This window comes from Bos mutus, chromosome 16, assembly GCF_027580195.1.
Source record: "Bos mutus isolate GX-2022 chromosome 16, NWIPB_WYAK_1.1, whole genome shotgun sequence".
NCBI classification, from domain to species: Eukaryota; Metazoa; Chordata; class Mammalia; order Artiodactyla; family Bovidae; genus Bos; species Bos mutus.
In genome coordinates, this window is record NC_091632.1 from 26,169,900 (window position 1) to 26,182,955 (window position 13,056).

At 45.6% G+C, this 13,056-nt stretch overlaps 1 protein-coding gene across 1 annotated transcript; it reads right to left on the reverse strand.

The window, feature by feature from the left end:
• Positions 1-2,971: 2,971 nt before the first annotated feature.
• TEX35 (testis expressed 35) lies at positions 2,972-12,659 on the reverse strand. Its single transcript, XM_005909865.3, has 8 exons — positions 12,621-12,659; positions 11,851-11,901; positions 11,159-11,227; positions 10,165-10,221; positions 9,425-9,484; positions 3,773-3,837; positions 3,352-3,541; positions 2,972-3,019 (listed from the first exon to the last, which is right to left on the reverse strand). The coding sequence occupies exons 1-8, from the start codon at positions 12,657-12,659 to the stop codon at positions 2,972-2,974; spliced, it is 579 nt and encodes a 192-aa protein (XP_005909927.2).
• Positions 12,660-13,056: the final 397 nt, after the last annotated feature.

Consider the following 13,056-nt stretch of genomic DNA (forward strand, 5'->3'; position numbering starts at 1 on the left):
GCTCCTCTGTTTTCAGTCTTCTCTCTCTGCAAAATGGTTTACTTTTTCTGCAGATTACCTTTCTCTGCTTCTTTGGCTGATAGTGGCAGATGCCCCCCCAGCTCCTAATTAGAAGACCAGTTCTGGGGGCCAACTGAGTCTCCCAAAATTCCAATTTCAAATTCCCAGGGACAGAAATTGACTGGGCAAGTTGAGTCGGCTGTCCACCTTGTTCTGATCAATTGGGTCCTGTAGTGCAAAGCAGAAGTGGTGGCCCGGGTTGGGGAAACGCGCCCTCCCCACAAGAGGCTCTGTTCTCAGGAGAGGAGTCACATCTTTTCAGAGAAGAGACAGGTCAAACATAATTCCCTTCCAGATGAGGTGACCTTGAAACCAACAGAAAAAGCACAAGCTCACCAGCAAAGCTGGCCCATGGGAAGCATTGGCAGGAATGGCAGGCTGTGGCTCCCTGAAGGTCTGTTCCCAAGGGCAGACATGACAGCTGTCTGACAGCCAGACAGACCTGTCCCCCAACACACAGTGTTGTCCTTCTGCTGCCTGTGAGTTGGATGACGTGAAACTGGGACACAGGGGAGCTTGGAAAGGTCAAGGGACAGGGACTTCGGAGACCACGCCACCAGTCCTCGGGGCTTGGTTAGCACTGCGCGGTCATTTGCACAACGAAGACTCAGCGCTTCAGCTGATCCCAGCAGCTGTTTCCCTGATGACCTTGTTTCAGTTCTTCAAACCGGCACATGGGTTATCTCTCACTGTGTAACAAACTGCCTCAAAACCTAGCGACTTAAAGCAACAAGCATTTATTATTTCACAGTGTCTGTAGGTCAGGTAGTTAGGAGAAGCTCTTCTGGGTTCTGGCTCATTGTCTCCTCATGAGGTGCGGCAGTCAAGCGATGGCCAGGGCTGCAGTCCTCTCAAGGCTCAGCTGGGGCTGGAAAAGTGCTACTCATACCAGTGTTGGCAGGAAGCCTAGGCTCCTTGCCATGTGCCACTCACCATAGGCCTGCTTGGGTCCACACCCCATGGCAGTGAGCTTCACCCAGAATTGGTGTGCGAAAGAGAGCAAGATGGAAGCCACATGTCCTTTATGACATCATCTCAGAAGTAACACACCATCACTTCCGTCATATTCGATTCATTAGAAGCCAGACACTCTGTCTAGTCCTCACTTAAGGGGAGAGGAACTATGTTCCTCTTGAAAGAGTATCGAATTTGTGGGTCTATACCAAACCAGAACTGAGCACAGAATTGAGCCATACAATGTTCCCAAGTGTCTGGAGGTTTGGGAGTCAAGGGATGGGGTCTGGGGTGGGGGCTCCTCTTTGGTGGCAGAAATCAGTCCCCAAAGATGTTCTAATCTCCATAACTTGTGAATATGTTATGTTATACAGCAAATGGGAAGTAAGGTTGATCATCAGCTGACCTTTAAACTAAGGAGAGTAGCTGGATTATCAAGGAGGGCTCAGTGTAATCACAGGGGTCCTTCCAAGTGGAAGGAGGAGGCAGAAGAAGAATCAGAGTGATCCTGAGCACTATTTACAGTAGCTAGGATACAAAAGCAACCTAGATGTCCATCAACAGATGAATGGATAAGGAAGCTGTGGTACATATATACAATGGAGTATTATTCAGTCATGAAAAGGAAGGCACTTGAATCAGTTCTAATGAGGTGGATGAAACTGAAGCCTATTGTACAGAGTAAAGTAAGTCAGAAAAAGAAAAACAAATATTGTATATTAACGCATATATATATGGAATCTAGAAAAATAGTACTGATGAACTTATTTGTAGGGCAACAGTGGAGATGCAGACACAGAGGACACTGAACTGAATGCAAAGAATTTCACTCATGGCAGGATAGTTTGTTGAAGTCCGATTTTCTCTGAATCTTTCTTCATTCTCATTTCAAGGCAGCAGCCAGGCTTCCCCTTATCTTGGTGGAGGGATTTCGGGCAGGACACAGCATGGGGCAGTGGGAGGTCAACGGCCCGCCCCCACCTTTAAAGGCCTCTGAAGGGCAAGGTCTCCTTCAGGTGGGGTGGGGATGAGGAAACATGCCAGAGAATAAGGGTGGATCCTCAGAGCCCCAAAAGGGAGCAAGTTCCCATGAACAGTGGAGCCTTAAGTCCTGCTTGGTAATGAGACCACAGAGGGAGGCAGTGCAGGCTAGACCCTGGGCTGAGGAGTTCCTCCTATTGCCCGCCCCCCACACACACACACTTCTGGGATCATACAGAATAGCATAGGATATCTTCAGGGCCTTCCCTTTGACCTGGGACATCTGTAGAACCAGGTAAAGTGGAGGGAGGCAGTGGAGACACTAAGGATGACCCTAAGGATTTCCCTTTGAACCATGAGGAAGCAAGAAGAGAGGCTGGAGTCTGAAACACACTGATTTTGATCTAAAAAAGTGATATTCCTTCCACACTCAAGTTTGAGACTGATATTCAATACTTTGACTCCTGCTTTGGCTTTAAACGAAGATTTTACTCTCCGGGTGGAAGGAGCTGGGGGCAGGGTGGTATGTGAGAAGGCAGCAAGTCTTTCAAGGAGTGGGGAGAGGCTGAACCCAAGCCGCTGATGGGTCCTGAGGCAGCATTAAGTTGGAACTATGTCCTCGGTCACACAGGAGTTGAAGTACAGGTAAATCAGAAAGCAGGTCCAGACGCCAAGGGTGAGAAGGATGCCCAGGCGTGGTATGGAAGTTTTCTGTTATATGGGGAGAAAGTCAGGAGCCTGAAGCGAGGTCAGCTGGGCAGCTGGCAAGGCACCCTGCCCTTCACAGAGGCCTCTGGGCAGCCCCCAGGCTGGGCTAAGCAAGTCCTCCTTTCTCGAAGTGCCACGCCCTCTAAGGCCGGGCGGATGCGGTGGGGGCGGAGCCTGCACAGGCTGGGGTTGATGGGAATGCGCCCTGGAGCACCGCCTTTGGGATGACTGGGCACCCGATTGAGACAAGGGGCTTGCAGGGATCTACCTACCCCCGATCGTAGTTGTTCTGTGGGGTACACAACAAACATTTCTCCTGTGGAGGACAGAAACGGCACAAGAAAGATCATTTTTCCCTGGTCCAAGATGGCCAGGCTGCTGGGCACCTCATCGGGTCTTGCTATAGGAGAGGACAGAACAATATAGTTGCACTTGGGAGTGGGCGCATCCAGGGTTGAGTCCTACTTAGTCATGGTTTCAGAATCTCCCCAGTCCTAGAGGGCAAGACCCCAGAGTGGATTCAAGACTAGGGAGGCATCCCCAGGTCGGGAGAGGAGTGGAACCCGGGGAGAGAGCCCAGGGGAGGTAGAGGGGAACAGGAGACCAGGGGCTTTAACACTGCAGCAGGGTGGGGAGGGCTTCACTTACAAAGCAGGAGTCACACTGGTGAAGGGGATCCATTGGGTCTTTTGGTTGTTGCAGTGCCACCATCTTTTTGTGAAGGGAGAGCGGTGCTCCACCAGCCCCATCCATTTTCCTGAGCCGGAGCTGTGGCTCTGTGTCTGTCTTTCCTATCAGCCTGAGTTCTTGCTGCATCTTCAGTCCTCTCCTAAGGGGACTGGGGAGTCAGGAAGGGGCAGAATTGGGGAGAATAATTTTCAACATGAAAGGAACTCACCAGTAGCATGGGTGGCCATGGAGGGTCTTGACTCCAAAGCCACTGGGGGCAAGAGAAACTAAGACAGCTCCTTGAAGGCTCTGGGAGTCCTCTGAACTTCAGGGACATTTGGCAAAGAAAAGGAAGGAGACTCTTTAGGGATGAGGAGAGATGGGGGCAGGTTGTACTTACAACTTGCTGTTCTTCTGTATATTTATTAAAACATCCATCTTCTCATCCATATCCTTTTGCATTTCCTTCCAAAAGAGAAGTCAAAGCTAGAATCATCATCATGAAGGGCTTCTGAAATCCCTTTCTCCTGCTTCACTCTGTGAACCACTGAGGCCACCTCCCATATTACTTCCTCAAGAATCCTCACTGGCCCTGGGTGAGGTAGCTCACAGAATGTTCATGACACATGCCACCCACCCCTCCTTGTCTCTTTCCCCATTCTACGAGGAAGCTGAAGCACAGGCAGAGTCCTTAGGGGCTGGTTCAAAGTCTCCAAGTGAGTTAAAGGCCAGGATCTGTTTTACCTGATCTTACACCTGAATGAACTGGAGAAGGAAATGGCAATCCACTCCAGTACTATTGCCTGGAAAATCTCGTGGACAGAGGAGCCTGGTAGGCTACAGTCTATGGGGTCGCAAAGAGTCAGACATGACTGAGCGACTTCACTTCACTTCACACCTGAATGAAACCCTATCTGCTTTGGTTCAATGCCTATAAAATCATGGAACCAAGAAAACAAATCTTATGACCCCTAAAGACACGTCTGACGCCAATGGTTTGACCCCTGCCATGTACACAGATCCTGGATATGTGTTTGTTACATCTCTTACTCAATTCCTGGCAGAAATGGTCAATGCAAAACAGATAATAGTGCAAATGGCTCCTCACATGTATTGTTAAGAACTGAAATAATAATAAAGTCTTCTTGGTAAAGTTTAAAGCTATAAAATTTGACCTGGAAAAATTGGAGAGAAATAGTGGTCACAAAGAAACTCTAAGATGGCTGATGTTATTACTGATAATATCTGTTGAGGACAAAAATAGGGTTGGATTGAATATCACAAAATATTAAAAAAAAAATTCGCTTCCAGGAGAATCACTTTAATAATAAAAAAATGAAAGATTTGGGAAGAGTTTATTGATCTGGGGTAGAAAATTAATCAAGGAATTACTGTCAGGATGGAAATGATTTCCCAAAAAGATCTTTTTGAAAAGCACTTAAGTGTTTGTATAAATTTTGAATAAGATATTTGTATTCATAAGTAAAGTCAAAATATCTTTGAAGTCAAAATGCCCCCTGGGTCCAAGGAAGATCCTGAACTCCCGATGCAGGAGGCCCAGGTTCCATCCCTGGTCGGGGAACTAGATCCCATATGCTACAGCCAAGACGTGTGCCACAAATAAGACCTGGCACAGTCAAATAAATAAATATATTTAAAATTCTCCCCTGGGTCCAAAACATCAGAGTTTGCGGGGAGCTGCCCATGAGAATGGGGTCCTTTGTCCAAAGGATACAGCTCTGGGAGCTGCCTCAGTCCTTGAGGGTTTGCTTGCAAACATAGCTCTCTGTCCCGCCACCCCAGAGATTAGGCGCTTATTTACTGCAGACACCTGGAGTTCTGTGCAAACTTCTCACGCACAGAGAAATGTTATCTGGTGTAAGAAATAATAACAGGGTGCCATTCCCATGCTCTCAAGATTTCTTGTGACTGTTTGTAAGATGTATAGGTCAACCAAGAAAAAATGTCAACTGTCTTGTCTTTCTCATGCTCTCCTGTATAAATATAAGATGCTGAATAAAGTCGGTGTCAGACCGCTTCCCTTTGTGTCTGAACCTCTCGACCCCATCTTTGTTGTAGTCTCTTGCTGTAGTTTTCTTTCTCAGCCGCGCGGTGCACGTTCTCGGGACCTGATCGACTTTGCCGGCTGGCACCGGCAAGAGTTAATACATTTCACTTTCTTAGAAGTCTCACCATCACTTCAAACTCATACTTCAAACTGATCTCCATCATGTTCTCTTCTAAATTTGCTCTTTCCCTACTGTCTTTGTGACTGTCATCTCTTTCTTCTAGCCATCCAGATTAAAACTGGTGTCATCATGGACGCTTGCCTCACTTATATTCTTTCTACTGAATCAGTCACCAAGCATGCTATTTTCCCTTCACTGCATCGTTCGGATTGACCCTTTTCCTTCTGTTCCTACACTGGGTCCAGCCTTCTTCACCTTGAGCCGGGATGCGGCTTCCTGTTTGATATTCTTGCTCCAGACGACCCCACCTGCTTCCTGGTGCCCCCACCCTCACCCCGCCCCAGCCACCTTGCAAGCAGCTGCCAACTCAGCTTTCTGAAGTGCTGTTCCTAGCGTGTTCTTTGATTAAGAATCTCCAGAGGCTTCTTACCGCTTACACAACCAAGTCCCAACCTGTCTGCCCGTCTTTCAAAAGCCTTCATTATCCATCGCCTTTGTGCCCACTCCGTTTTATTTCTCACAGTTTCCCCCAATGATCCCACTTATATGACTGATCTCCCCACTGACCGTGATAAGCTTCTCATTCCTCCTGCTTCCATGCTGTGTGCAAGCTGCTCCCGTGCCCAAAATAGCCTCCTTTGTGCCCTGTGATACCCAGCCCTACCCACTAACAAAACACTTACTGTGTTTGCATTTTAATACAGAAATAGCACAACCTTTTGCAGAAAAATCGGACAATACAGAGGAATATAAAAGGGAAAATTAATCTCATCATCTAGTGATAACAGCAATTAACCCTTTTGGTAGATTTCTTTCCAGTCTTTTTTCTATATAATTACTTACCTATTTTTTTTTCATCTAGTTGTGATCAGCCGGTACATTATTGCTTGTATCTTGCTTTTTAAAATTCTCATTATAAGCATTCTTTCTAAACACTGTCTCCTATAGTTAATTTTCATTATATGTTAATAGATATATCATAATTTATTTGACTGTTCCTCTACTATTGAAAATTGTGGCTGTTGACAATTTTTTGCTGTTATAAATAATCCTGTGATGAACATCTTTTTATATGTACCCATGCAGGCATTTCTGATTATTCTCATAGGTTAAATTCTGAGAAGTCAAAGAGTTGATAAGTCATGGGGTTTTGATATTTTTGATACCTATTGTCTAAATTCCTTTTCAGTTTTGTACAAACTTGTACTCTGATCAGCTGTAAAGAGCATTCCTATCTTGATTTGTAATTGTCATAGATTAAAACTTGGTTTATTTGAATGTGGCAATTACCTAAGTTGTTTTCATTTGTGTTTATTTGTTTATTCATTAGGTAAAACTTTGTATTTATTGCTTTTTAGTAATATTCTTTTTTTTTTTTTTTTTTAGTAATATTCTTATCTGTGGATTGTTCACATACACCCTTTCCCCATTTTCCTATTTGATTGTTAATGATTTGTGTGAGTTTTATATGTTATAGATAAAAACCTTTTGTCTATGTTGATCATATTTGTGGAAAATTATTTCCTTCAAACTGTTCTTTACTTTCTAATTATGTGTATGGTGCTTTTCTGTTATGATTTTTAAATTTTTTGTATTGTTAAACATATCAGTATTTCTTTTATGATTTCTTTCATTGTAATTATATTTAGACCATCCAGTAAAATATATACAATTTCTTATTTTTTTTTAATTCATGTTATAGACTATTTCAGTTTATAGTGTTAACTGAGTTAAGTTTTCCCCTTATATAATCAGGCAATATTCTTCTTTTTGTTTAATTTTTATTGGAGTATAGTTGATTTACAGTGTTGTATTAAAGTTTCTGCAATACAGCAAAGTGAATCAGATAAACATATATCCACACTTTTTAAAATCCTTTTCCCATGTAGGTCATTACATTGAGAAGAGCTCCTCATGCTATACAATAGTTTCTTATTGTTGTCTGTTTTATATATTGTAGTATGTATGTGTCAACCCCAGTCTCCCAATTTACCCCGCCTCCCCTTCCCCTCCCCCCAGTAATCATAAGTTTATTTCCTTCATCTGTGGCTGTGTTTTTGTTTTGTAAGAAAGTTCATTTGTAGCATTTTTTAGGATTTCACGTATAAGTAACATGACATTTGTTTCTCTCTCTGACTTACTTCACTAAGTATGACAATTTCTAGGTCCATCCATGTTGTTGCAAATGACATTACTTCATTATTTTTTATAGTTGAATATTTCATCGTATAAATATTCTTAATATTGATAATCTTGTCCTTCTCACTGATAATTTTAAAAATCATCTTTATTGTATTTTAAATTTTATAGAGCTGTGGTGCCCAACTGTGAGCATATAATTGAATCAACTGAGGATCTTTAAAAATTACCAATGCCCAGACCTCTGATTTAACTGCTATGGGGTGCAGCCAGCGGTAAAGAGAGGCAGCTCAAAACCACAGTACAGGTGATTCCAGCGTGTGGCCAATGTTAACAACTACTGCTGAAGTGCTAAGGACCTGGTTCTCATCAGAAGCAACCATCTTAATCATGTAACAGCATTTTGAGCAATGGTGCCCCAGCTTGGCGGAGAAGGCAATGGCACCCCACTCTGGTACTCTTGCCTGGAGAATTCCATGGGTGGAGGAGCCTGGTGGGCTGCAGTTCATGGAGTTGCTGTGAGTCAGACATGACTGAGCGACTTCACTTTCACTTTTCACTTTCTTGCATTGGACAAGGAAATGGCAACCCAGTCCAGTGTTCTTGCCTGGAGAATCCCAGGGACAGGGAAGCCTGGTGGGCTGCCGTCTCTGGGGTCGCACAGAGTCGGACACGACTGAAATGACTTAGCAGCAGCAGCATGCTGCTTTACTTAATTTGTCTGCTTATCCTTGGGCTGTACCACCTTCGTTTGATTATTGTGACTTCATTATGAATTTTAATATCTGGTAAGGGTGATGCCTCTTTACAACTCTTGAAAAATTTATAGGTAAATGTGTTTGCCTATTTATACTTTTACATTGGTTGTTCTCCTGGGGAACATGAATAAAAGCCCAGGCTGCAAGGACCTGAGCTCTGTTTCTTAATATTAGTGCTCCCACTGATTCTGAAACTCAAAATTTGAAAACTGCTATTCTAGAAACTAGATAATCTTTTCAGTAATTACTGAATTCAAAAATAACCTTATTGGACTCTTGGATAGATTTGCATTTAACTTTCAAACTTTTAGACTCACCGTACCACCCACTTTCCCTAGGGCACTTCCCTGGTGAACCAATGGCTATTACACTGCGCTCCCAATGCAGGGGCCCAGGTTCAATCCATGGTCAGAGCACTAGATCCCACATGCCCCAACTAAGAGTTCACGTGCCACAACTAAAAAGATACTGTGTGCCACAAAGAAGACCCGACACGGTCAAATAAATAAATATTGAAGAAAGAAAAAGACTCACTTTCTCTAAAATGACTTTCTGGTCACCCCAGTCCACATTCACTTCTCATGTCTTTAAACTCCTACTTAAGTGACAACTGGTCATCATTTAACTTTGTACTTGCATGGCTCCTGTGTGCTCAGTTGCATCTGACTCTTTGAGACTCCCATAGACTGTAGCCCGCCAGGTTCCTCTGTCCATGAGATTATCCTGGCAAGGATACTGGAGTGGGTTGCCATTTCCTCCTCCAGGAGATCTTCCTGACCCAGGGATCAAACCCTCATCTCCTTGGCTCCAGCATTAGCAGGCGGATTCTGATACCTACCTGTTATTTATGCAATAGAGTTTGAGTCTCTTACTAGATTGTAAGCACTTTCAGATCAGGCTCTGGCTTCTCCTTCCATGATTCCTGGTACGGTACTGGCCCATGGAGGTCATTCAGTAAGTACTTACCTTCATAATCTCCACAAATTCCTGGAGTTTATCAAAATCCTTGTCCATTACATCCTTTATCTAGTGAGGAAGAAAGGCACGCAGCACATTACTGAATGTGGAGTTGTCTTTTGAGAGTTTTAAGGTAAGTGCTGTATCTGCTCCCCTGGAATGAGCTGATAAAGTTTAAGGAATGTTCTAATAATGACTTATTTAAGCCACTTCTTCCTAAGAGTCTGTGAAGGGTAAATGCATGTACCACCAAGTCACCACCAGCAGCAGCCGGGGCATAACTTGGATCTGGCCATTGTAAGGCTGCCACGTGGAACCCAAATCACAGCTCCAATTACACACTCTTGCTTGAGTATTTTCTTTGTTCACAAATATACTATAGGTGATTTCATCAGAGAAACAAGAGTTCTTGGTCTGCAGCTTGCTCAGGGGAGGAGAAATTGGCCCCTGATGGCCTCCAAATTCCAAGTCATCCCCTCTCACTCTGTTACTAAGATTGTATCTCCCCATCCTAATCAATGAGACACCTTAGAGAGCCCTTATCATTCCAAAATTGGATTTAAGCCTCAGACATGAAAGAGACAAATAACCTAAGCTGCCTGACACAAGCACTCTAGGGAATTTGGGCTTAGTTAATGGGATTGCTCTTACATGCAATTTTCGAATTCCTTCACTATTCAAAGTTAGGTGTTGCATTTTCCTGGGAACTACCCTTTAACTCCATGAGAGGTCAAGTCTCATCCTGTTACCTGTTTTATCTCCTCCATTTTTTCCTTCAGCTCTTCCCGCACTTCCCTGAGTTCATTCTGAGGAAATAAAACAGAGGAGTAAAGAAGTGTCTTGGATGGAAGGGAAACAGTCAAAAGAAGGAAAGATAAGATCCTGGGGCATAAGGAGCAGAAGATCATTGCCAGGAGGGAGGAAAGAAAGGATGCTGTTAAGAAAATAGTACGGTGGCACGCACTGTACCTCCGGATGTTGATGCACTGTGAAAAGGCCACACACTCCCTGCTGTGGTGTCACCACCAAAATCGCAGGGTTTAAGTCTAATGGCGAGGAAGCATCAGACAACCTGGACTGAGGCCATTCTACAAAACAAATGATTTGTAATCCTCAAAACTGACAGTGTCGCAGAATACAAGGTCGAAGAACTGTTCCAGATGAAAAAAGACTTGGAAACTGGAAGCCAGGTGTGATTCTGAATTGGATCCCAAACCAAAAAATTTATCTCCTCTTTTGTTATGAAAGACATTGGCAGGATAACTGGGGGAATCAGATTAAGGGCTGTAGATGAGAACTGTATCAACATGAATCTCCTGACTTTGATGTCTGGATGATTGTACTATGGCTGTGTAAGAGAGTGATCTTGTTTTGAGGAAATGTATACTGAAATTTCGGAGAACCACATGCTTGCAAATGGTTCAGGATATATATATAGTGTGTGTGTGTGTGTGTGTGTGTGTGTGTATATACACATATATAAATATGATAAAAAGAGAAAATAACATGATAAAACATTTGGAAATCTGGGGGAAGAGTATACTAGAACTCACTGTACCATTTTTTGGGAAAATATTCTGTAAGCCAGAAATAATTTTAAAGTAGAAGCAGAAGGCGTGAAGTCGCAGGGGCCTGAGCAGAACTGCAGGGACCAGCAGTTTATCTGCCCCATACGTTGCTCCGTCAGCTCCACCTGTTCACTGGGTTGGTCCAACCTGCTGCCTCCAGCGTCCCCACACCTACCTTTAGCTCCTTTGTCCCTCCTGGTTTGGTAAATGGCCCTTCTTGTTTAGCTCCTTTGTAGTCATATGTCTGTCGGTTGAAAACAGAAACACAGAATATTGGAAATAGCCATTGTGGGCAGAAGAGGCAAGGGAGATCCCCCGTAGGTTCGGCTCCTCGCTTCTGGCCTGGGCAGAGGTGAGAGCTGGTGGCCTGGCCCCACCAGCAGCAGCGTTCCCTCAGTCTTTCTCCTTTGTCTGAGCCCATCTCATTCCACTCCCTTCCTGGCCCGCTGGGCCTCAGCTTTCCATGCCCTTAGCAGTCATGCTCATTCCCGCCCCAGGGCCTCTGGGTGTGTGGCTTCCTCCAGCCCTGGCGCGCATCCTTGGCCCTCCAGCGGCCGGAGCCTTGTCCTCTCCAGGCTGAGGAAGGCCTTTCTGACAGCCCCCCAGACCTACAGTAACCACCCAGTTTTGGCTTCCTATTTCAATCCCCTTTATCATAGGTAACACTACTGAATTTTTCCTCATTTATTTATGCATCTGCTTTGTTCTATGACAGCAGAGTGCTCTCTCTCACTCTCTCTCTCATGTATCTGCCAACACCTGGAACAAGTCTTGGCCACCAGGATAGGCGAATGACCCCTGGCTCCAAGTCACCTTCCCAGGGCTCTCAGGCCTGGCTGCCAGGATGGCATCAAAAAAGCTTCTTACTTTGATCGGCTCCGGCTTCAATTCCAGGCAAACTGCCTTGTAGTTCTTGCTCTGCAGAGAGGGAAGGTGGGATTCAGGCTGCCAGGCATCAGGCTTGAGGAGGACTAGGGAAGCTGGGGGAGGACTGGAAAAAATTGGGGAGGACTCCCCCCAACTCAACCCTGCCTGTCCAACTGCACTTAAGATCAGGCCCACACACCCCCAGCCCCTGAGCCAAGACAACTCACATTTTGTCATGTTAAAACCTGCCTGTTCAGCAGGCTGCCCTCTTCTTGCTGGGGGGGCCGGCAAGAGCACTTTGAGATAACTGAAGGAAGCTGGCTAAGTAGTTTTTCGGGAACACTGACTTTGGAGGTAGACAGATAGACTGGAATCCTCCTCTCAGCCATCCTCCTCACTGGTTGTGTTAACTTAGGCAAGTTACTTAGTCTCTCCGGAGCCTTTATTTCTTAATCTTTAAATTGTGGGTGATAATTACCTTTATTTAATGAGCTTCTTCTATGCCTTAAACATGTGGGTCAGAGGTAGGCCTGGCTGGGGTCATGGCTTCCAGAGTGGCTGGAGTTGGGGTGGCCCATTTCAGTGCTCCTCGTCCTAGCGGGGAGTCCTTGCCACCTCAAGGCCCGGGGTCCATTCCCCACCATCCTTCCAGGCTGAGAGGCTAGCTACCTCATGCTCAGAGGGAGAAGGAAAAGCCGAGGGTGTGCTGGGGACTCTCTGTACCCCCACCCCCGCCTCTACCCAGTGGGCGCTCAGCGTTTCCCCTTTACCAGGCTTGTCTTCTTCGGTTCCACCCTCTTGGCCGACATGATGGAGGAGGCCAGAGTGTTCTTCCACTTCCCAACCTCCCCTCGACGGGCCCCCGTGACCAGGCCACTGTCCTAGGCAGCTTACAGGCTGAGGTCAGGCAGGACCACCACCTCTCTGTGGGTGGAACAGCTGAGGTCACAATGCCCAGGACCTACACACGGGCCCAGAGTGTCACTGCAGCTGCGAGCCTGGGGTGTCTAGGCCACTGAGAAGAGGACCTCAGGCCGGGTTCCAAAGCCACGAAGTTTCCGTCCGGCAAGGGGGAGGGGGACCCCCTGCAGAGTCCACCTGAAGGACAGCAGCCTGTACGGCCCAAGCACAAGGCACACCCTGGAGAAGGAAAAATTGTTGGCCGCACCCCAGCAGGACCTCCCCCATCTCCTAAGACTAGGAGGA

Excerpts from the sequence above, each read along its gene's own strand:
- TEX35 (XM_005909865.3), bottom strand. The coding sequence starts at position 12,659 with ATGTCGGCCAAGAGGGTGGAACCGAAGAAGACAAGCCTG. Across the intron at positions 10,222-11,158 it reads GAGGGACAAAGGAGCTAAAG|AATGAACTCAGGGAAGTGCG; the intron begins GTAGGTGTGGGG and ends TTATTTCCTCAG. Across the intron at positions 3,020-3,351 it reads ACCAGTGTGACTCCTGCTTT|GAGAAATGTTTGTTGTGTAC; the intron begins GTAAGTGAAGCC and ends TGTCCTCCACAG.